The 25599-nt window shown below is 37.4% G+C and overlaps 1 protein-coding gene across 1 annotated transcript; it reads left to right on the top strand.

Annotated features, from left to right (window-relative positions):
* Window positions 1-219: 219 nt before the first annotated feature.
* LOC131054438 (ribonuclease III domain-containing protein RNC1, chloroplastic) lies at window positions 220-22641 on the top strand. The gene is made up of 5 exons (XM_057988952.2): window positions 220-1253; window positions 2531-2735; window positions 2887-3087; window positions 19620-19706; window positions 22091-22641. The coding sequence occupies exons 1-5, from the start codon at window positions 373-375 to the stop codon at window positions 22406-22408; spliced, it is 1692 nt and encodes a 563-aa protein (XP_057844935.2). The 5' UTR covers window positions 220-372; the 3' UTR covers window positions 22409-22641.
* Window positions 22642-25599: the final 2958 nt, after the last annotated feature.

Raw genomic sequence — 25599 nt, forward strand, 5'->3', positions numbered from 1 at the left:
TTTATCCCTCTATTAATCAAGATAGATTGATTTATGTATTTATTATTAATTAGCCTACATTAGTATTAGTTCACTTCATAGTGGCATGACGAAATTTAACATGAAAAAAATCATCACTTCTTCGGATAGAATGTCACTAACTATATCTCATTATGCTAGTCTAAACGCTCACACGATCAGAGTTAAATACAGGTCACCAAGCCAATATAAATCTGGAAAATGGTTTACTAGATAACATAATTTTGACAAGAGGGATTTTATGCCTTCAATATCTAGGATATGACTGGTTAATAAGACTTTACACGGGCAAGATAGGTTTGTTATGAAGAAGAGAAGCACTATTGATTTTAATCTATCCTTGTAGTCACGCAGATGGCATTGACATCATCCACCCCTTTGCAGCAGCATTGTGGTTCCTCGTCCATGGACACTTTACACTCATTTCTATTTGCTCACCATTTCAGAAATTCATACGGGCACCCTTCAAGCCTATCAGTCTCACATTCTAACTCAATTTTCTCAAACTGGGAAGTGAAAGGAACATCAAAAATCAGATGGGTATTTCCCAGGCTCAAGATTTATGCAGTCACAAGGATTCCATCCGACACAGAAAGCAGCAGCCCCAGTAATAGCCCTCAACGGCTCCTGAGAGAACTAGCAGACATGAAAACCAGAGAAAGAAGTCCAAGGCAAAAGTACAAACTGCCACCCAAAACATACATTTTGAAGACCCCCATGGATGACAGAAAGCTAGCAGAGAGGTTTCTCCAGAGCCCCCAGTTATCACTGAAATCGTTTCCTCTGCTGAGTTCATGCTTGCCCGCAAAGAATTTAGGTGACCTTGATAGGGCCTGGATGGAAGACAATCTGCTGGAGGCCAAGCAGGCACTTGGTTACCCACTGGAGGTCCTGAACAACATTGATCAGAATAGCCCTGCTGCACATTTTGATACACTATTATATCTTGCATTCCAGCATGAGGAGAGTGAGAGGTCCAAGAAGGCCAGGTATGTCAGAATTGGGCACTCTAGACTTGCATTTTTAGGCGAGTTTGTTGTGAGCTTTGCATTGGCAGAGTTCTTCCTGCAGAGGTACCCGAGGGAGCCTCCTGCTTGTCTCAGAGAGAGGGTATTTGGTTTGACAAACAAGAGAGTGTTGCCATATTGGATCAAGGTTGTTTGTCTGGACAATTTGGTCTTTCCTTATGATGACATAACAAAATTGAAGAGGCATGAGCGTGAACCAATTGTCAAGTAAGTTGAATTCTATATAAATTTTAAAGTAATCTTATATCTAATACTAGTTTGCAAGTCTTCAAATGATTGTATGCGTGTGTAGTTTTCTTTTTTTTAACAACGACCTAAGAAAAAGAGGAAATATATCCACAGGGCTATGGATGATGCTTGCTGCAACATTTTGCCCCCTAAAATAATTCAGCTGAAATATCTCTCGTCTAACAGCTTTAAGGCTTCCACGGTCCATACTTAATAGCATACAGATGCTGGAAAAAGGAATTATCAAAATTTGAAAGGTACTTACCGGGATGAACTGTGGTTTGCATGTAATAATATAAAAGTTCTTCAGCTATCATTAATCAGTAGGCCTGCCATTAATTAAGGCAGATATCAAAGGCCTATCAACGGAAGCCTAAACCCAATCAATCAAATCCTCACATTTTCTAAATTCCCTAAAAATCTTGGAGATGAAAAATATGGCGAGACTGTTGAAAGTGCTAGTAATGTCAAGCTTAGTTGTTGTAATTTCCTTTTGCTCAATCTGTTCCTATCCAAACTCTCTTGAACAAGGATACCAAACTTAGTTGCAAAGGTTTATCTTTGCCAAAAAATTCTTCATTTTTGTCAGAAATTAGCTTCATAATATTTTTTTAGCTCGATTGGCCATAATAGTGGCATAAAGAAATGGTTCTATACCTCTGAAAGGCAGATGCATTTTTCTCATTTGGTACAAGAGCACAAATGGCAGGTTAATGGAACCCTCAAATCTTTCTTACAATCACACATCTTGGACAAGGATGTCAAACTTAGTTGGAAGGGCTTATCTTTGTCAAAAAGTTCTCCATATTTGTCAAAGATGAGCTTCAGAATATTTTTTTAACTCGGTTGACCATAAAAGTGGCATAAAGAAATGGGTCTATACCTCTGAAATGCAGAAGCATTTTTCTCATTTGGTACAAGAGCACAAATGGAAGGTTAGTGGAACCCTCAAATATTTCTTACAATCATACATCTTGGATCATGTAGAAGTTAATGAGAAAGCCACCTTGATTGGTGCCTTTATTTTCTTTGGATAGAAGTCAAGAAAAACTTTAAATTATGAGGGTGAAAAGGAAATACTTTTGGATCAGCTTCTTCTTGCTTGCAATTTGTTATTTTCTTGTGCTAAATGATCAGGAATTTATAATTATTAGGAATGTGTGATTCTAGTCACATTTGTAAGAACCAGAAGTTCATTTTCTTCCATGATCTATCTAACCTCTAATTTTTAATGCTTTCCATGCCAATCTTCACAGGCAAGTATTCTTTGCACTCATGGCAGCAATCTACCTATGTTTTGGGACAACTGAAATATATCGTGTTCTTTTTGAAGTATTTGGAATGGACCCAGACGCTGAAGATTGTCAGCCAAAAGCCAGGCGACAGCTGGAAGATATTGATTATGTTTCTTCGGAGTATGAAGGGAAGAACTTAACTTGGCAAGAAATTGTTGCTTACAAGGTAAGAAAAGTGAAGTTTTTACCTTTGGATAAAGGATAAATTTTTGGAACCTCTTTAGACAATTATATTGTATTTAAATGGCAATCGATTGCTTACTTGTAGGTTTATTAAGATGACTTTTATATTTAATGCTTTGTTTAGTGCCAAACAGCGTCCTGCAGATGCACTCTTTGCACATCCAAGGCTTCATAGAGCATGTGTACCTCCTGGAATTCATAAATTTCGAGGAAATATTTGGGATGTAGATTCCCTGCCACATATTTTGCAAGCATTAGGGTATCCTTTGCCAATGTTGGACACAATCCCCGAGGCAACTGAGGCCAGAAACATTGAATTAGGACTTGCACTTCAGGTATCATATGTTCTCTCAACTTCTCTCACATGCCTGGTCATCTTCTATTTAATGTTTGTGATCATAGTAATGGAAGGTGAACTACTGTAGCAGGCAGCAGAATGAATACTAGAGCAACAAGTGTATTCTCAAGTCTTTCAGCAAACAAGAATTAAACTATCCATCTTATTAAAGTTTAAATTTCTGCATAAAATTTCTGAGAAGATTAGATATTCAATAATTCAGCAGCTAAAAGCAATGAAAAGATCACCTTAAAACTTAACATAAACATTTAAAAAGTAATTCCAAACTATTTTCATGAGACAATGGTTATTGGGAGAAGTAAATGCCTCAATGTCATAAGTAATCCCTCAGAGATTAGTTCATGGACTTTTACTCCATTATTAAAGTGATGAATGCATGGAATATTTTAAGTTTGCTGTAATTATAGAACATGTTGAGAATAAACTCAAAAAAATAACTGTACTCTGCTTTTTGAAAAACAGGGTTGAAAGAGATAAGAAAAAAATTCAAAGCCCAGCCTTCATGCCAATTCAATTCTAAAACAAAGTTTGGAAGAGACATATGAATTCTCAACAAGTGCTACACTACCATATCAAGGGAGAATATTAGAATATGCCTCTCCAAGCTCAATTAAATGGTCTCTTTCTCTTGAAAGTTGAAAGCAATGAACCTAGCATTCCACAGCTTCGTAATTTAATAGCTACACCCTTTGCAACAGTTGGGGAATAGGTTAACTACTGCCAAGGGGCTTTTCTGTATGGAGGCTGGGTGAGATGATGTTCTTTGGATTTGGGCTGATTTATTTCAGTGCACTGTCTCAAACTTGTATACATGTTTATTACTGTAATGTCCCCTAATTAGTTATACTTTAAATTAACCTAAATTTTTCCAAATCTAAAATAGGTAATTAAGTTTATGGGAGTACCTTTGTATATTGTTTTCTTGCAACACAAAATTAGAGAACACTATGAAGTAATACTTATAAACTGAAACATATACTAATGAATCAGATTGAGTGATGCAATTCTTTAATGTATTAATTACCGTTAGTATTATATTTGTTAGATAAAATCAGATTGTAGGTTAGTTGCCATTCTTAATTATCCAATTCTTAGTGCACCAGGGTAGGCTAGCTAGATAGGGTGTCCAAGAAAACTGTTGTCATTTTATGACACTTTTGGTCCATCAGTAAGAACTGATCAGAGATATGTTCCATGGACCAGCACTGCCCCAGTTGATCAAGGAGAAAAACAGTCATGGTTTGAAGTGTTGCCTTGTCGGAAGTTCCTAGGCCCCCTTTTTTCTTCCCCAGAACTCCGAAACCCCGAGGTTCTGAAGTTCTTTGCCTTAACCGCTTTCTTTCCTTCTCCGGAACTCCGAAACCCCGAGGTTCCGAAGTTCCCTTCCTTCCCTTAGCTTTTTCCGGAACTCCGGAACCCCGAGGTTCCGAAGTTCCCTTCCTTCCCTTAGCTTTTCTCCGGAACTTCGGAACCTCGAGGTTCTGAAGTTCTTTCCCTAGCTTAGCCCCTCCTCTCCTTAGCCTTTCTCTCTTTTCCCCGGAACTCCGGAACCTCGAGGTTCCGAGGTTCCTTGTCCCTTTTTCTCCATCCCTCTTTGGAACTCCGGAACCTCGAGGCTCCAAAGTTCCCCTTCTCTCTTTAGCCCTTTCCCTCTCTATCCGGAACTCCGGAACCCCGAGGTTCCGAAGTTCCCTTCCCTTGCCTTTCCCGGAACTTCGGAACCCCGAGGTTTCAAAATTCCCTCCTAGCCCTTCTTCCTTCTTTTCCTCGGAACCTTGAGGTTCCGAAGTTCCCTCCTAGCCCTTCTTCCTTCTTTTCCTCGGAACTCCGGAACCCCAAGGTTCCGAAGTTCCTTCCCCTTTTGCCTTCTCTCTCTAGTTCCTTTTCTTCTCTTCTCCTCTCTATCCCGAAACTCCGGAACCCCAAGGTTTCGAAGTTCTTTCCTTAGCCTTTTGAAGTTCTCCGGAACTCCGGAACCTTGGAACCCCGAGGTTCCGAAGTTCCTTGCTCCTTCCCTTGTCTTCCTCACTTCGGGAGTCCGAGCTTCCTTCCGATTGGCGTGATCGACACTCAAGGCCTTTAATGCTCTGACAGTTTGGTGACTTTTTGTGGAGCCACAAGGGTGTATTAAATGTTTTGGTAGGATTTCCATCAAGGGAGGTACGGGGGCCATGCTGGGTGACTTATGTCATGTTTGACTTTGGAAGGTCAGTCAATCTATCTTCCTTAGAATTGCCTTTGGAGGTATGGCTAGGTTGTTTGTATGTACAAGTCAAGTGCATGCACTTCCTTGCACTTCCAGACTGACATGCATGGGTCATGATCACCATTGAAACTTATTTTTCTATATAAAGGCTGTTAAGCCTCATTGTAAAGGGTTCTCTCTCTGCTGCCTTGAACTTTCTTATGCTCTTCTCTTCTCTTGAAGACTTGTAATTATTTTTGCATTTCTGCAACTGTATGATTGGCTTTTGGCCTTATGATTAATTGAAAATCTCCATTCTTGCCTTCCTTCAACTTATGTATGATGTGTATGTGTTACCTCCATTATAAGTGTATGCTTGTAGTTTCCTTTCACATGTATGCTGTGTTAACTTGTTTTCTGAGTGTGACTTTGTGGGAATCCTTCTCCCCTCTTGACACTTAGAAAATTCTAACCTCCACACATGCGTTTGGGTCACTCATGCAATTGAAGGTTGCGCATCTCTTGGGCTTTTCAGTTGTTTTCTTGTGCCATTTCGGGTGGGGAGAGGAACAATCTTTTCTTGGTGCATCACCTCCTTTTATTTCAAGCATTTCTTTCTTCCCTTTACCTCTGCAATTTGTTAGGATAGGCTTAGGAGTTAGTTTGAAGTGTTGAGTTGGTTCGACACCTACACCTATTTGAAGAAGGAAGCCTGCCTTCTTTGGAGATTCAACCCCTTGCGCAAGGTCCCACACTTCGGGGTTGTTTCCATGTTTCACAAGGTTGCTGAGTTGATAGCTCAGCAAGGGTGCGAGCTTTTGTGACAACAAGATCCTCCACCCTAGGCCCAAGAGCAGATGCTACATCCCTCTTGGCTCCATGTGGCAGGTGTTAAGCATCTATCATGGAGTGGTGTACCCAGTGAGGTATCCTATCGCCGTTCCCCCTCGTCACAACCACCTTCTCTCTTAAGCCCAACAGCAGATGCTACACCCCTCTTGGCCCCATGTGGCAGGGTTTAGGCATCCACCATGGAGTGGTGTACTTAAGAGAGAGTCCCTCATATGCAATGAACCATTTGTCATATTCTAATGTAGCTATATTTGTTATTCAATTCAGCTCATTATGATAATCAATTATACTTCACATAGTTATTACAATTCCATTATATTACATTAGTGCCTTATATTAGATTGTCATCAACGCTTTCTGTTATTACTACTTTGTATCAGTATTGATCACTATTTATCATTATTCCATTACAATCACCACACTGTTAATAATATTATTAACACTATATGAATTATAACATTCTGTGCAAACTGAATTTGATTGCCTTATTCATTCTTGGATTCATTAACATATGTATATGTATATATGTACTATGTCTAACAGTAATATTACATGTAATCATTTTAATGCTGTTTGAATTATTATATTTTATTTGCTTATTCAGCTTTATATCGTATTAATGTTGCTAATTAGTAATTTCATTAAGATCATACACAACAGTTTATATTTAATGATATACATATAGGATTTTAATATACAGAATACTGGCTTTTATATTCCAATATTAAATCAGAAACCCTTTATATACGTACCTGTCACTGAGCTCTTCCTCTTTCCTATCCTTGCTGGCAATCTTTATAATTTCCTTTATGTATTATGAATATATATGAAATTACGTATGACACCAAGAACGAAGATGCTACTGCCTTTAACTTAATAACAGTTCTGATCTGATCCAATCCATGGTGATGTTGCTGGATGCTTTGATTCCTTTCCTTTATATCTCTCAATGTGAGCGAGAGGTCACACCTCTTTTTCATGCATGCCCTTTGGTAAGAGACACACCCTTTCACCATTAGCACCTTTTGAAAGAGTGCAACTATTCATTATTTCTGCCCTTTGAAAGGGACATAACCTTTCATAATCAGGTTTGCACTTCTTATTTAAATCAGATGTGCACTTCTCATTTCCAAATTATCCCCCTCTCAAATGAGGTTCTCTTCTCCCTTTTATATCTCATTGTTGAGGAAGTCACAACTTTTCCTTCCATGTCTTTTGACCATTCATTAACTTAATTATATTTAATTATATTCTTTTATATTTTAATTTAATTTTTAATATTAAAATTTCATTATTATTATTTATTATTAAATTCTATTTCAAAGAGGGGACATTACAATTACTTAGAGCATGAAAAGTCAAACAACCACCATTCAGAACCAAACAATGACGCATTATCAGTTAAATTATTAATGCCATTTGAGATAGCTATGTTTATTGATGCTTTCTAAGGTAAACACTTGATTGTTAATTCCTCCAAGCTGATAGATGGAGCAATCATGACTGAGCAGTGAGTAATATTTTGGAATGCAACTTTTCTTGGATATGAATGGCAATTTACACCAGAAAATCCACTACTGTCATGGCAATGTGATAACCGTGCCATATCTTCAATTGCTGATGAAACATTCTACTTTTCATATTGTTGGTAGTGAGTGCATTTTGAATTGGTGATGTGGATATGAATCTTTCAATGTTCATAAGAGAAGAGCCTGGCTTGTTTGGAGTTATGCCTAAGTTGCCGGTCCCGGTTCAGAGTCGGATTCTGGTTCAATATTCCGGTTCGCTTTGGGTTTGTCTGTACAAAAACATATAAAAAAAATAAAAAAAAAAAAATAAAAAAAAAAATATATATATATATATATATATATATATATGCAGCAGCAAATAAATAGCAAAATACACCACCATATATATTAATGTTGTAGACTTTTAGTCCAAATGGCAAATAACATAGCAAAATGCCAAAAGACACCACCATATCAATGTTTAAGTTCAAAAATAATAATGCCAACATTAACAATCAGCCATCATTAATCAAATATTATCAAAAATCATCAAACGTATTATCATCATCCTCCCGTGGCAAATTAGAAGCACAAACAGTGCCACTGGTAGTGGTACTAACAATCTCAGCCTCAGGAGCAGCCCCATGATCACTAGGTAGCTCATCATCATCATCATCATCATCATCATCATCAACTCCAAGTGCATCAAGATGGGCAATTGAATCATCCGACTCTACATGCTCTGGTTCAACATCCCAATGCTTTGCCTCCCCTTGTTTGTAGGTATTGTCTTTGTGTGTTAGGAGCCTCAAGTTTGAATGCACATAGACCAAGTCTCCGCCTTCTTGGAATGTAGTCTATTGCATTTTATTGAGTGGATGAAGGATTATGTGCTCCAATTCCTCTCGGATGATGATGAACTAGCAACCTATCAAGATTTTCAATTTTGAAATTAGAGAGTTAAGAGTTATGAATACAAATTTTAAGAATGAGGAAATTAGAAATTAGAATCTTAAGAGTTGTTGATGGTGTTTTTATGCACCATGCAACACAGAATAAAATACTAAGTATTCTATCCTTTGTTGAACAAACACTCCCATATGCTAAGCTATGTGATCAAGTGGGACGACTCCAAGGTTCTCAAATGTCCGATCTTGATGTGCTCTTGGATAGACTCAATTGTATATGATGTGAGATTGCTGGGATCACAAGGTGGAGTTACATTGAATACCTGAATGCTCGAATATTGCTGGATTGTGGGATTTCACTTGGTTTTAAAGAAAAGGAAAAAGGATAAGGGTTTAGAGGGATCTAATCAACTCTAGAAATGCTAGAGCAATGGAAATGTTTTGATGAAATTCAACTAAGTCTTGCTTTGACATGCAATGAACATCTCCACAAGGCTAGTGCAATCTTCTAAGAATAGCTTTATGATTTTTAAATCATCACCACAAGCATAGACACCATCAAGTTGATGCATACCAATGAAGGAGTGATAATTGAAGTTAAGCTTTAGTTGAATGATTCCAGTTGACCATGCAAGGCACTTTACCATTGACAAGGTGTTAGTAGTATGGATATACAAATTTCACCATTGATCATGCACAAAGTCTTCCATTCATCTAACAACATGAAAACAAATTGAGAAGTAGAGACCATGCAAATTGTTGAATCAACATATCAATTTCACCATATCTTCAATGGAGTTAACATGCTTCTTGCAACAATTTTTTGGCAACAATCTTTGCCTTCTCTTCTTACTCTACTCTAATTATTTTCTACTTTACTACTTTCTTGAACTCTGTCTATTCGCTATTCTCGAACTACTGCTATTCACTTTACAAATGAAGAAGTAAGGCCTTATATAGTGCTCTCATTACAATAGTGGCTCAAATCAATTTGAGATCAATGGCCAAGATCGAAAGATAGAAATCCTATTGCAAAGCATTTAATGCTTGACCAATGATACAATCACATTTGATGGTACACATGTCCTTCTGTGAAAATTCAACCAATAAATGATAGTGGCAGGTATATCGAACTTTGTGCCCATGTGATAGTTATCTTCTTTGTAGGATGAGTTAGATTCATTGAATCTGAATGCCTTATCTTGAAATAATATGATTGGATAAATGATGATTGGGTGCCATATCAACTTGCTCTTTGTAACTCATCACAAGTGTGTGAATGAATGAGGCATATCTCTTGATACTCAACATTATCAAGCTCCTGATGTGATGATGACTTTGCTCAAATTGATCTTCTAAGTTTGATTAACTCTTCTGAAACTATCTCTTATCTTGATCACTTGCATTCTTGAGCTTTCATCTAGCTATATTGACAATGATTCTTGGATTTCCGAAGGAAATTCAAGATTGTGAAAATTTCTACCTTAAGTGCTTGATGTTAATTGCTACACTTTGCCTTGATGTTGCATTTGGTGTATTCTTTGCTTAGGATGTATGGTGTCATTGCTTTGGATGCCTTGTATGAGCTTGAGACTTGAAGTGCAATGCCCTCATTGATGAGAGTTTGTTGTGTTCGAACCAATGCCCCTCCTTAAGTGTAACATAGGGAGGTGTTGACGTGTATTTTGTACACTATCAAACACAGAATAAAATACCCAAGGGTATCTTATCCTCTCTTGAGTAAAGCCTCTGATTGCTGAAGATATCGCGAAAAAGGATCAATCAGGATGACTCCAAGGTTCTTCGTTGTAGGATCTCTACGTGTGGATAAGCTCTCTGTGGTATGATGTGATTTGCTGGAATCACAAGGGGACTTACATTTGATGATTGAACGTCTGATCTGCCTTGAATATTGCTGGAACACAGGCTCTTACTAGCTTTGATTTGAAAAAAGGAAAAAAGGACGAGGGCGAGAAAAGGATCTAACTATGATACTAAGAATGTAGGAGCAATGATTGATCTTTGATGAAACTCTAACTAAATCTTGTTTTGACATCGCAGGACCATCTCCACAAGGTTAGTGCGATCTTCGAAGGAAAGCTTTATGATGTTCAAATCATCACTGCAGGCATAGACACCATCAAGCTGATGCATATCAATGAAGAAGTGACAATTGAAGTTAAGCTTAAGCTGAATGATTCTAGTTGACTACACAAGGCAAGTCTGCAATCAACAAACTGCTAGTAGTATGGATATGCGAATTTCACCATCAATCAAGCACATTTCTTCCACTCATCTAATAACATGAAATCAAATATGAGAAGTATAGAGACCATGCAAATTGTCGAATCGACCCATAAATTTCACCATTTCTTCAATGAAGTTACAAGTCTTTTACAACAACATCTTGGCAACAATCTTTGCCTTCTCTCTCTACTCTACTCTAATTGCTATTCTAATCACCTTCTAACTACTCTCTATTCACTAGCTCCTTTCTAACTGCTTCCAACTACTTTTATATCTCTTTACAAATGAAGAGCCGGGGCTTATATAGTGCCCTCAATACAATTCGATGGCTTAGATCAATTTGAGATCAATGGCCAAGATTTTACAATGAAAACCCTAATTAGGGTTTGTTACAACTATTACATAACATTTAATTCTTGACCAATGAAATAATTGTATTGCTTGGACACATGTCCTCTCTGGAAAATTCCACCAATGAATAGCCGGGGTAGGTACATCGAAGTTTGTGCCACCTCCCATGAGTTAGGTACATTGAATTTGGACATGCTGAGGTGGATCAATCCGACTGGAGGAGTGATGACTGGGATGCCAACTCATTTGACACTTGGTTGATGCCAACTTGATGTTGCTGAGAAGCTAGCTTTAATTAACTCTTCTAGAACTATCTGCTTCTTCAACGAACCCTTGCTCTGACTTCTTGTGTCTTTGATGTGCAAGATGATGATGTACCTCGCCTTGTAATACTGGATTGGAGAAGTCGCCCTTGATGACGTTAGTCCAAAGAAGGCCTTCCTTGTCGATGCTAGACTGGAGGAGGTCGCCCCTATCCTGATGATGCTGGATCGAAGAAGGTCATCCTTGTCGATGCTTGATCGTCCTTGATCTGGCTTGATTTTCCAACTCCGGGATTTCCATTTGATGCCTACACAAAATATTAAAGTTAGTCTTTTGAGCATCAAACCTTAAAGCATGAAATTTAAGACCTTTCAAAGGTAAAACTTAAGATATTAATTTGAAAAAAAGTCATGATAAATCAAGAATTACACATTTTCAAATTAATAATGAATGGAATTTGGGTCTTCAAGACTTAGATTTTACAGAATTGCAATGGGATCACAATAAGTCTTGAATAAGAACTTCAAAAATGATTCTTCATACCTCCTCTTTGATTGTTTAACTTACAAAACCTTGGAAAATGAAGGAAGAAAACCGGATTTTGATGGACAAGCTTAGATTATAGTCCTCCCTTGGATGAATTACGCCTCCTTTAGCTTGGGAAAGAACTCCACCTTCCACTAGCTTCTTCAAGATCTGGAAATTCGCCTTCAAATGTCTTCAAAAATCTGGAAATTATCCTCCAAACTAGCAAGAAATTTGCCTCTCCAATAGCCTTCAATATGAATTTCGCCCTCCTTAGTTTCTCCATACTTAGTAGAAATTCGCTCCACTTCTCTGGATTTCGTTCCTCAAATTGCTCTCCAATTTCGCACTTGAAAGGATGATTGAATGATTTGAATTGTGAAACAACACCCCCAATATATAGAGCGCTCACCTTCCACTTACCCATGAGGCCGACCTAGCAAATAAAAGGTGAAATAATAAATAAAACCTCAAAAGGAGTAGGCCGACTTGCCAAATAAAGGCAAAATAATGCCTTGTGCGCTCAACTTTTAATTTTTAATTATTTAAATTAATTTTAATACCTCTAAGATGTTTATTTTGATTATTTCAAGGTACAAAATTAATTTATTAAATTGAAATGCCTTTAATTTAATGTGAATTTGATTTAATTTTTTAAATATTTCAAAGTTGGCAAATTTGGCATCTAATGCGATTTGGAGGATATTAACGCCCAAGTAGAAAATAGTGAATGCCAATAACTTCGCTCTGGTCCCTTGGAGAGGGACAGGAGCGCCTTTTCACTTTTGTCCTCAATCCTTCATTTTTTAATTGCCAATTCACGTTGTGGGGCTAGCAATGATCCCTTTCGTCCCTTCAGTGCATGTTCAACTCGTTTTTTTTTTGCAAGGCAAAATTGATGTTCTAGAGATTTTCGCCCTGGTCCTTCAGTGAGGGACAGGAGCGCTTTTTGCATTTGGCCCAGGATCATCAAGTTTTTGGAGTCAAACCTTTGTTCATCATGATTTAGAAGACCTTTCCAATCTTGCTCAACTTTGCCTTAGCATAATCTCGGAGGGAAATTGTTGATTTTATAAAAATCACCCCGGTCCTTCAGTGAGGGACAGGAGCACTTTTGAGTCCATTGCGCAAATTCTTGATCATATCAACCTCAAATTACCCTCAAGGCGTAGAACATCATTCCCCACTCCTCCTTGAGTCCTGGAAACAAAAATAGCATTTCAAAATGTTAGGTAAATGGGCATATTCGGAAATTGCGCCCTGGTCCCTTGGTGAGGGACGGGAGCACTTTTGCCAGTTGTCGTCAAAATTTGCAACTCTCGCATCTCAATTCCACCTCAAGGCATTTTAAACATCATTCCAAACTTGTGCCTTGGCTTAGATTTGTCCAAATTTGGAGAGAAGGACTGGATATTAGGTTTTTCGCCCTGGTCCCTTGGAGAGGGACAGGAGCGATTTTGCAAATCCAAGCTTATCCGTCCTTTGTTAGCCTTCCAAATTATATTCAATGGATAAATCATGTTTTCCTTGGTCTCTTCAAATCATAAAATTGTCTTGATCCTGCAAGAACAATGCAAATTTGAAATTCAAGCTCCGGTCCTTCAGTGAGGGACAAGAGCGAATTTTGTCTTCTAGGCCAAAATGCTTCACTTTTCACCATGAAATGTCTTGGCTAAGGAAGATATCATCTTGTTACACGCCATGAATAGGAGTTCAAGTCCAAGAAAGGTCTAAAAATGTGTATATAAAGAAAATCGCTCTGGTTGCTTGGTGAGGGACAGGAGCGCTTTTACCTTTCTAGACAAATACTCCATCATTTCATTGTCTTTGATCAAGTCTGGATGCTATATCATGCTCATTTTGTCCTCCATCATGCCTTTGATGTCTCAATTTGTCCAAACAAGGTCAGGAATGACTCCACTAAGCCTTTTCGCCCTGGTCCCTTGGTGAGGGACAGGAGCGCTTCGCCTTGGATCCCTGGAGAGGGATAGGAGCGCTTTTCGCTCTGGACCCTCAGTGAAGGACAGGAGCGCTTTTTGAATTTTTGAACTCTCTATCAGGATAATTTTTATGGAATATAACATTTAAGTATAAGAAAGAAGAAACACTTATACTTTAAGTTATATTCCATATATACTTTCAGGATGTTTGAGAGTGGTTTCAGACCTCCAGGAGTTATATAGCAAAATCTAGTTTTTGGAGGTTTTTCAGTTTCCAGACTTAGTCAAATTTCAGGATCAGGACATTCAGACTTAGCCAAAATTTCAGGATCAGGACATCACTCAAGCCGGACTTGCTTATCCATGTGATCCCCTGGGCGACACTCAAAATGCAAAGGCTAACTAACAAAACCCTAAAAGACCAAAAAAAAACAAACCCTAAAAAGCAAAAAAGCAAGGGTCCCCATTCGCAATGGGGCTATGTGTGAAATGGTCACAATAGGAGGAAAAATAATTGGTTTTGAAAAGCAAGTGCTAGGTTATGCATGTATGTGGAAAATGTACCCCCCCTAAAGAGAGAAGTGTAGTTAGAATACAATGCTCTTATTATATTTTGTTAATATAGTCATATTTGACTGTGTTAATTGTTTGTTGGCTTTCGAGTAGTTATAAGAGTTGGTTGATAGACAGTAGTCTTCTTGTGGCAACCATCGGATTTTTTAAATAACCTTTGCACAGTCAGGGAAAGTAGTATGTTTTTTGGTTGACCATTTCTGGTCTACTTCAGTAATCACTAACAACTTTATGTGAATAAAGATATACTTTACTCTTTTGTCTAGTATGTATTATTATTTTTGTTATTAATTCAAGTACTAATTTTACTGGATAGAAGAGTAAACATTTGGACATTTCTTTTGAGGGGGCTGATGTAGATGGCATAAAATACATATTCATTATGTTGTTCTTTTAGTTAGTTGGCAGGTATGATTATGCCTCATTGGCAAGTTTATATAGCTTTTCTATAGTCAAGAAAAGGGTTTTGTTGTTGGAATTGTTCCTTTATTCTAGTTTTGTATAAGAGCATTGAATGAATAAAGAAATCAGTTGTTATATCATACGAAAACTCTCTTGAATTACTCTGCTATATACGTATGAATCAATTATGAAATCGGTTTAATAGCAAGTAAACAAGAAGCCTCCATTTCATAAAAGGTGAGGCTCAAAGAAAATAGTCTCATATTAAGTGCTAAAGTAGGCCCTCTTGCATTGAACAATGCATCTCTTTTGGAAGGAGGAAGCCTTTTGCTTTATATTCACTAAATTCCCACTTGATAGTTGGAATGGAGGGAAGATGAAGATTTTTGGAAAATCATCATTTTTTCCCATGCCAATGCTGAAATGTGACTGGATTGATTAGTAGACTTAGTGTAATGTCCCTAACTCAAATCCTTGGCTTGTTCTAAATTCTAATTTTAAGTTGAGTGCATGCCTTTTTATGCAACTTAAGTGAACTTAAGTTATATTAAGGGAACTTAAGTTATTTTAAGTTGGTCACATCTTTTTAGGCAACTTAAAGTGTAATGTCCCCAACTCACATCAAGACGACTAGCAGCAGTTTGGCTGTCCTTTCCTTGGATTACACTAGAGGAAGATGTTGTAGAGCATCATTGGGTGGGAGATGAAGTCCTTGGTTTGTTCTAAATTCTAATTTTAAGTCGAGTGCATGTCTTTTTAAGCAACTTAAGTGAACTTAAGTTATTTTAAGGGAACTTAAGTTATTTTAAGTTGGGCATGTCTTTTCAGGCAACTTAAAGTGATGCCTAGCCATGGGACTTAATTGTCCCCTTTTCATGTACTTAAGTGACATATTCAAAATAACTTAAGTTCACTTAAGTTGCATAAAAAGATGTGCACTCAACTTAAGATTACAATTTTGAACAAGCCAAGGACTTCATTTCTTACCCAATGATGCGCTACTTCCTCTTCCTCTTGGGAGATCCAAGGAAAGGACAGCCAAACTGCTGCTAGTCATCTTGATTTGAGTTGGGGACATTACAACCTGCATAAATATATTCCCAAAAGATGAAACCTTTTGTGAGTGTTGATGTGTTTTTTAGGACACCTCAAACACAAAATAAAATACCAAGGTATTCTATCCCCTCTTAAACAAAGAAACCTCATATGCTAATGAATATGATCAAACAAGGAAACTCCAAGGTTTACAATGCAAACAATCGACTTCGATTTCTCGATAGACTCGATGATGTATGATGTGATATTGCTGGAATCACAAGGGGACTTATGTTTTGAATCACAATTGGAACGTGGAAACTAACTATCTCATGTGGAAAATAAAAGATAAAAAGGGAAAGGGTTAAGAGAGATCTAATCTAAACCTAAGAATTTAAGAAATGATCGTCGACTTGGTGCAACCAAACCAAGCTTTGCTTCGCCATGAGGAAACAACTACACAAAGATGGTGCAATCTCCTAGGGATGAGCGAATGATTTTCATATCACCTACGGACACCAACGTCATGAACAATGAGCATATAGTAATTGACGTTAAGCTTTTAATCAAGTTCGGTCTAACCACACACTGCAATTTGCAATCAACAAACTCCAAGTGGTATGAACATTAGGCTTCACCATTCATCAACAATAAGATCTTCAATTTATCTAAGAAAACTAAACTATGAGAAGTAGAGACCACGCAACATGTTGAAATAGCACACAAGATCCTCCATATCTTCAATGAAAATAGTATGTTTATTACAACAAGCCTTGGCAAAATCTCCTTTCCTCCTACTCTACTCTAGCTCTAAATATCATCTATTGATTAGTTACTAACTATTAACCTTTACGAATGAAAGGTTTGAGCCTTATATAGAGGTCTCATTACAATTCAATGGCTTCGATCGATTCAAGATCAACGACCGAGATTTAACAATAAAACCCTAATTAGGGTTAGTCACAACTAACTCTGTTCGACCAATGAAATGATTAGAATATATTGGACACATGTTCGTTTTTCAATGCACACCAATAAGAAATGAGGTTAGTTATGTTGAACAAACTTCGATGTAGTGCCATGTGCCACCAGCCCCTTCCTTGGATGAATCAGGTTCAATGAACTTGGACAAGTTGACTTGGAATCCCTTGATTGGTTGAATGATGATTGGATGCCACTTCAGCTTACACAATGTAGATCATCACATAGTGTTTGTGATGAGGCATATCTCTTGATACTCAATATTATCTAGTTGCTCAATGTGATGAAGATGTTGGGGCGTATTCCCAAATTGTATCATCTAAGTGATCAAGTATCTAACTTTGCTTAACTCTTCTGAATTTGTCTCCTTCCTTGATCACATTTCTATTCCTCATTTGCATGTTTGGGAATTTCGTCCTTGTTCTCTCTTTGATGATGCTAAACTAAAACACCTAAGCAAAAAGCAAAAGAGAAAAAAGAAAAAAAAAGGGTTCCTATTTGCAATGGGGCGATGTGTGAAAATGATACAACAGTGAGTAAACCCAACAATGAGAAAAAGAACTAGCTAAATAGTCGACTTGGCTTTGATACCATGTAGGATTTTAGAATTTGATATTAAAACATTTACCTAAGACCATTCGCAATCAAACTAATTACTACCAGAATTTTCTATGGATGGAAACAAAAACTGACAATACACATGACTTGAAATTAGCATTTTCATTAGCTATAGAATTTTTTATCATACATATACTCATCCTTTTGGTTTTGGATGGATGAGTCAAAGTTAAGTGTTAAAGAGAAGTTGAGTAAACTGAATGAAGAGAGAACCTAATTCAAGAAGTAGAGGCACTAGTGTCACAGATTCTTATTAGGGACCTACGAAAGATTTATTTGCCTAAGTAGACTATGTTGATTTGGGTCCATTGAGGGAGCATGGGATATGGCTATAAGGATTGGGTGTTATTAATTTGGCTCCCTAGCCTTGTTTACATCAGAATTTATATAGGTCCTCATTGAATGTGTTTGGCTAGTGATTATGGATGCTTCTTGCATCACAATTGTTCCACATAAGATTACTTTTACATGATCAATGGAGATGTGCATATGTGGTCATTCTTTTGGTATTGTAGGCAATTGTGCTTGTACTTGTGTGGCATATGCATGTACAGGAGCACGAGGAAGTACTAGGTCTGTAACCTTGATGTCTCTTTATCAATCATTTATGGATTTAGGTGTTGTGCCATGCAGAAAGCAGTCTCAATAAATTTGTTACAACAGAGATGGCAGGATGCATCTGAAAACAATATATTGAATTCTCAATGTGACTTGTCAATTCTCAGTACACAATGAAAGTTACAATCAGTATTCAGTAATCTTCATATTGCTTTTCATCAATAGCATCAAAGTCAACATTTGGTTCAATTTCATTTGAGCAATGAGTTACAATGCCACTTCCACTAGCCATGTCATATGTAGAAGTTGTCTCATATAAATAGGTTTTTGACAAGTCGTGCAACAATAATGTAAAGGTCAGCACATTGAGAGTTAGATTCCAATTCCTTGTCACCTCGACATTGTAACCAAGTTTCTTATGTGACAAGAGATCCCAATAACTAATGAGGGGTTGGGGGCAACACCCCCACTATGGTTGATGGGTAGTGTCTCTTATGGGAGTTTGGGGGCAATGCCATTGGAGTCAAGGGCCAGCCCCCACTACCAAGCCTAAATTAAAACCATGCAAACCTTCATGGTGCACGCCAATTTCACAATGCTATCACTTAAGGGTGAAACTAGGTATTTAGTACTTTTTTGTTTATAAAATGTTTTTGAAAAAAAAATTTAAGTGGCCGTTGGGTTGGCCTAGGGTCTTGCTCAGGAACCCAAGGTGCCTAGGCAAGACCTTGGGTGAACCTAGTGGTGAACTGGCCTTGAACTAGACCCATATGGGTATGGGGGGGTTTCAATAGAAGATGGTCCAAACCCAACTTCTTCCATATAAGGGTCTTCATTGTAGTGGCTATTGGAACAATGGATCTCTTCAGTTATAAGCCATAAAAAGAGATGAAATGATTTGGAAGTAGGTTTTTTTGAAGAGGGTAAAGTCTCACTCTATATTCCCACTTTTCAATGTTTTCACAATTATCCCAAAGGTTGGAAGGTTCATTGTCCTTTTCTTGGTATTGTGCTGCTCAATTCTCCTCATCACAAAAATAAAATCTTTAGTTATGTGAACTTTGTAATTGGCAAGTAAGCTGTGTATCTGCTATATATGTGTATGGGTTGTTTTTGCTCTAGGCACTGTAGAGAACCTAACTTATAATCATTGGTTATCAATGATTGACTTTTAGGGATACCTTCCTACCTTTACACCCCATTGTACCCTATATATTCTATATTCCTATTTCTTTATCCTGTTTGTTATTGTATTTCTTTGTGTATATTCCTCTTTTGTAAATACAACTGAAGGTCATGCAAACTCAAAGAAGGCTATAGATATTTGATTAGATGTAATATTTTGTAGATGTTTTCCTTGCCACAATTTTTTTTTCTTTTAATGTCAGTGCTTTCCTTATTCGCTAAAAGTATTTGCTCCCAAGGAATTTTGGCCAACATTATTATACGTATGAGTTTTTATTGTTCCAAGTTATTCTTCCCCTAAGCATCATTATTTTATGTGTCATTGTTCTGTATATCAGGCAAGTTATAATGATGAAATTTCTTTGATTGGTATGCAGCTCTGCTTCTTGCATCCATCAAAATACAAGTTTGAGCATCCTCGATTTTGCTTTGAACGCTTTGAATACGTTGGGCAGAATATTCAGGTAACTACTTGGACATGTTATGCCATCTTTTGGCTAGATATAAGCTGCTTTGAATATAACATACAGAAAGTTTTCTATTGACTCTGAATCCATATTCTAATAGGCTCTTTCTGCTGATCTCCCATTGAAGAGAAGATTATTCTGCAGACATAAGCAAAAGAGGCAAAACTGATATACCAAAACAGGCTTCGAGAAAGCTGACCAAAAGTGGTAATTAAGAAGAGATGGACATCTGATAGTAACCATTATTGAGTGACATTGGTCATTAAGGGTAGATTATTTTGCAGACATAAACAAAATGGCAGTACTGATATGCTAAAACAGGCCTAGAAAACAGCTGACTGTAATTGGGAATCTGGGTATGGGCAGATGTTTACTTCCATGGTCTCCATGTTGCAGCACCTAGTTTTTTCGAAGCATTGCTTCATGGTCATGTTTTGCACAAATATAAGCTGTCCCTTGAGAAATAATACTGATAAACCAATAAAAGACGAGCAATGCTGATAAAACCAATACAAAAGAAGCAATGCTAGCAGAATCTTGAATGCAATAGAAAGAAAATAATGGCACACTCACAAAATAACACGATTATTTACCTTACCAAACTCTTCTAGAAAAAAACCATTGAAAACAGCATTATTTCTTGCTAATCTTTTAACAGTTTAACCCTAAGTCCACATGCTGATTATTTATAGTTACATCATTACAGGAAACGACTAAACAACATTACAAACCGATGGCTATAAAGTGATGAGCTGAAAACCCACCTTGAGAAAGGACCCATGTTTTTTTTTCCCGGGGGCTGCTGCTGCCTACCCCCCCACTCTCAAACCCTTACATCCCGGGTGATGCCCTAGGCCTCACTAATTGTGGACGAGTGTGGCATGCTATATGCCAGACATCTTTTATCATCTGCAATCTGCTCACATGAAGGCAGCGATCAATTCAGCTTTCCTTTTATTTTTATTGAATTTGTAACAGAGGGATGAAACAATAGAAGTAAAAGTATATTATTATTCAGGATAGATCTTACGTAGAGGAACATCCACTTGGTAAATAGTTTTCTAAATAACCTCCCACCTCCCTAGCAATCACATACAACCTAACATTTATTTTATAATTAACACTAAACACATTTCTAATGATGTATTTTAGTAACACCCTATGATTTAATATTTCCAACAATTTTAGATGCCCAACTCTCTTATTTGTGCTTGGAAAGCCTTTTTGAGATTTGGTTTCGATTCATCTTTCTGGGTAACAATTGGCATAAGTAATGTATCTCTTGCTTTCCACCAAGAGTATCTTTCCCTTGCCCAATACATCATTATGCAATCTAGCAGACGGAGAATTCATTTAGATTTCTTGTTTATCTGGCATAACCTCACGAACCAGAATGGTTCATTGTAGCCATACTTGGGTCTTTCTAGGGGAAATTTTAAGGCCTGGAAAAATATTACGAATACAAATACTTGACATAGAGATTTAATATGCTAGTATTTGAGGGGGAAAAAACAGAGAATTTATAACTGATGTCTGATACTAATAAGAATCCAGTAACTTTAAGCATATTTTATATAAAAATGTGGCAAAAAATATTGGTGAAATTTGTTAACTGAGAAATCTATTTTTTTTAATATTTAGCCAACTGGTTAGAAAGAACCCTTAAACTTTCCCCTCATCCTCCTAAGTCATCGTTTTTAACTGGGTTAAAAATAAATGTTTAGGAAAAGTACAGTGGGAGTCAAGACACACCGTGAACAGTATATTCCTTGTTGGTTTGGACAGATACCTTATTGGTGGGTCAAATAAATTTTTTCCTTACAGCAATTCTAATGTCTTATACTCAGGATCTATTGATATGAGGCCCAGAAAACTATTCCCATGAGATATCTCTTCAATAATATAAATTGCTGATCAGGTAAACAGTGCATCTATACAGATGAGTTAAAAAAACATTGACTCGTATCCAAGTGTTATTTTTGGAGAACAGGACATTTTTGTTCATCCAAACTGCATCATCTTACTTTTTTAAATAACAATGTTAAAGAAAAGGTTTTGATATTAAACTTGCCATTAAATGATCAGCTATCTGGTAAAAATAGAAATATTTAGTTTGTAGGTGCTTTGTTATGTAGGCAGATAACAGGCCCAATTTGATCTATCAAAAACAAAGATATTATATTGTAATTTTCTTGTTGGTATAAGTAGTATTGTGTTTCAAGATTTCTTATGCCAGCTGTGTCTTTCCCCCATTTTTATTTAATTTTTGTGCTTGCTATTCCAATAATTAGCATATATCAGAGGGCCTAGATGTTTAGTAGATTTATTATTTGTCAGGGAACTATTTGTAGCAAAAGATTTATCTTGTTAGTGTTCTGTAGGATGTTACCATGGCTGAGAGACTGCTTATGAAGCACCTGGATGCACCTGGGCATTGGATACAAGAGAAACATCGTCGTTTACTTCTAAATAGATGGTGTGGAAGATATCTTCGTGAGAAGGGACTTCACAAATCTATTATATATGGTGAACAAAGGAAACAAGCCTATGAAGAAAACAGGAAACTTAGAAATATAGCTTCAACTGCTGTACAACAAGCTCTCCACGGTCTTGCATACACTGTGTATGGCAAACGCGAGGTCAGGCGTTTGATGTTTGAGTATTTTGATTTTGAGCAGGTGATGCCAAAATCTCCGTAGGAAGTATTATGAATCAATTGTTGTTAATCAGAGGCACTTGTAATGCAAAATTTCGTGCATTCATAACTACCAGTTTTGTACCATAATAGCACGCTGCACTATGTAGCTATTTCTTGTTGATAACAATTTGAGAAATTTATACATTCAACGATCATTAAATAGCTATTGTTCATTCGTTGGCACATTGCTACTGTAAATGATGATATAAAGCAAATGTTGGTATTCCAGAAAGATTAGCGATTCCATTAAACAGTCAAGTCCAATAGCTTTCTACTGGGTAAGTCATACAGTCCATGTGTGTAAAATATAATGAATCTTGCTCGTATTACAAGTGATTGCCAGATATGAAGTTGCTTAATAAATTTCTGTCTACAACATATAGCTGGAAGGCATTTTATGAATAAGCACAAATTATTTTAAATATTTTTTTTGTAAGATATACCTTATTAATGCAAGCACCATTAGAATTTTTATTGGTAAACATTTTTTTTTGAAATATACTATGTAAACTAGTCACGAGTACACCCACAATGTTAGATGGATCAGTTGTTTCCTGTTTCTTAATTTAATCATGTTATGCTGAGCCTAAACGTTTATTCACCTGAATGTTCAACTTCAGTGGATATATTTATATAGCTGTCTGCTAAGCCTGCAAACTTTAAGCAATGCATTTTTATGAGTAATATATATATATATATATATATATGTATGTGTATGTATATCAGAGATGTCTCCGCGACTCACTTGCGACCCTGTTACCAAGTCAGTCCAAGCAAGGCGAGACTAGTCCTCTGGGCCGCATGCTGTGTTGACTTCTCTTTTGCTATTTATCCTTGATGACAAAACTGTTGGTTTGGTTTTGACATTGCATCTTGGTGATTGACACTGACTCATGACATTTGGTTCATTGGCACTCTTGTTCCTATTGAGACTTGGCATACTTGCTTTACATTGCATCTTGGTGATTGACATTGACACATGACATTTGGTTCATTGGCACTCTTGTTCCTATTGATATTTGACATACTTGGTTTTGGCCTTCAACATTTTGATATTGGTTTCTTTTCAGATCTATATTGTTGTAGTACTGATCATGTTGGCTCAATGTGCAGACAAAAAACAAACAAAGAGCTATCCTGCTCTCAGAGTAATTGTGTTGATGTTCAGGTGATACCGTCTCTATGTTTGGGTACTATATTGACTTGCATTTAATAATAATTGGTACTTGTGACCTATTCACACATCGCCCCATTGCAAATGGGGACCCTTGCTTTTTTGCTTTCTAGGGTTAGTTTAGTTTGCTTGGTTGTCTGGTCTTGGCTTTTAGCCTTTGCATTGGAGAGTTGCCAGATCATTAGGATAGCAGGGTTTGCTTGAGTTCAAATTGGTCAGTAGATGGTCCAGGTCAGGGTCTCTTTGAAAGCCTTCTCTAGGTCAGGCTGTTGAACACAAAGTACCACTGAGAGGGGGGTGAATTAGTGGTTCCTAGGTCTATTCTTTTTCTGATCTAACTTGAGAGTATCAATTATTTACTTAATCACATAGACAATCCAACTGGTAATATAAGAAAGAAGGGCAAAATGATCATGCATACACAACCAACTCACAACACCAGATTTACGAGGAAAATTCAATATGGAAAAAACCCCGGTGAGAAAAGCTGCTGAAGTCTACTGCTCCAATCCAGCCTCACAGTAAAACATAGTTATAAAGTTTAGGGCACCAACCCAAGGAGCACCAACCCCTACACCAAGCTCCAACTTGGCAATGTATATTGAAATACTATTTGAGTACAATTGAGGCTTCTTACTGCAAATGATTTCTGCAGCTCTTGAATCAATGAACTTTTTGTTATCTTTCTCTCCTTCTCTCACACAATCTCTCAGTACACTGTGTCACAGTGGGATGTTGCCTGCTCTGCCACGCCTTACCGATAAGGCTCAACTGCTCGATTATGAAAGTACCGGTAGGATCCTTTGACCGGTCTGCCTGCTTGCTCACACTGTAACTTGATTGAAATCCCTTCTCAAGTTTTCTTCTTCCAACTCCTCTCCTCACTACTTTCTTCACTGCAGCGTCATCATCCTTTTTTTTAGTCCATTTTACCCTTTTCTTATTGAATAGGTTCCCACCGAAAGGCAGATTCAAAATTCGAGTGGTTAGGGTTTCTACACCATCCTTGAGGCAAATTAAATCCAGTTAGATATGCAAGATCTGATCTCCTTGATGTCCATTTGTTCTTCATCGTCATTTTTTCGTGCTTTTTCAAATATGGGAGACATGATCCTTCATTTTAGATTTGCCTTTTACAGATTGCCATTAATGCTCCTATTGTTTCCTTTTCGAGGTGATCTTTCAATCCGATCTTTTGTTTTCGATCCAGACGTCAACTACTCCCCTGATCTTCCTCTTACATTCCTTCTTCCTCGAGCTGCAATCAGTCAGATACGATTCCTAGATATGCGGTTCCTTCATTAATGATGAATATCAGTTTCATCAACCCAGCGAGTGAAGCTTTGCCAACTACACCCTACTTGCCACCTCAGCTTCACATGGCATTACTCCAATTAGGACATGGCTTTCCAATGTTCAGTTGGTTCGACAAACACATACCGATAAAACCCTTTGCCAGTAGAGTGTTCTTCACCTGTTGACCGGTATAGCATCCTGTACCGGTTGTACATCTTAACATTTTGCCTCTTCATCATTATCCAGACAGCCATCTACCATACTCAATCTCCACCGGTTGACATCAATGGCAACTAAGTGCCAAAATGCCAACAATTTCCCCCTTTGGCATTGATGTCAACTTCTCACAGTCCACTCCATACTGGTACATTTCTCCCCCTTTGACACAATGACAAAGGGTACTTGTGCACTCCCCCTTTGAACCACACAATGCTCCCCCTGAACCACACAAACCGTCTTAGGTAAATGATACAACTCCCAACTTGTGTCAGAGGTACTCAAACGTGCTGACAGGTAGTGGTTTGGTGAAAATGTCTGCTACTTGTTCACCAGTAGGAACATAATCCTTTCTTACCTCTTGTCCTTCAACCTTTTCTCTGAGGAAGTGGTATTTGATTGCAATGTGCTTTGTTCTAGAATGCATGACCGGATTCTTTGCTATGTTGATGGCACTTGAATTGTCACACTGGATGAGAATGGGATCAATGATGTCCACTTGGATA

The sequence above is a fragment of the Cryptomeria japonica genome, chromosome 10 (assembly GCF_030272615.1).
Source record: "Cryptomeria japonica chromosome 10, Sugi_1.0, whole genome shotgun sequence".
Classification (NCBI taxonomy): Eukaryota; Viridiplantae; Streptophyta; class Pinopsida; order Cupressales; family Cupressaceae; genus Cryptomeria; species Cryptomeria japonica.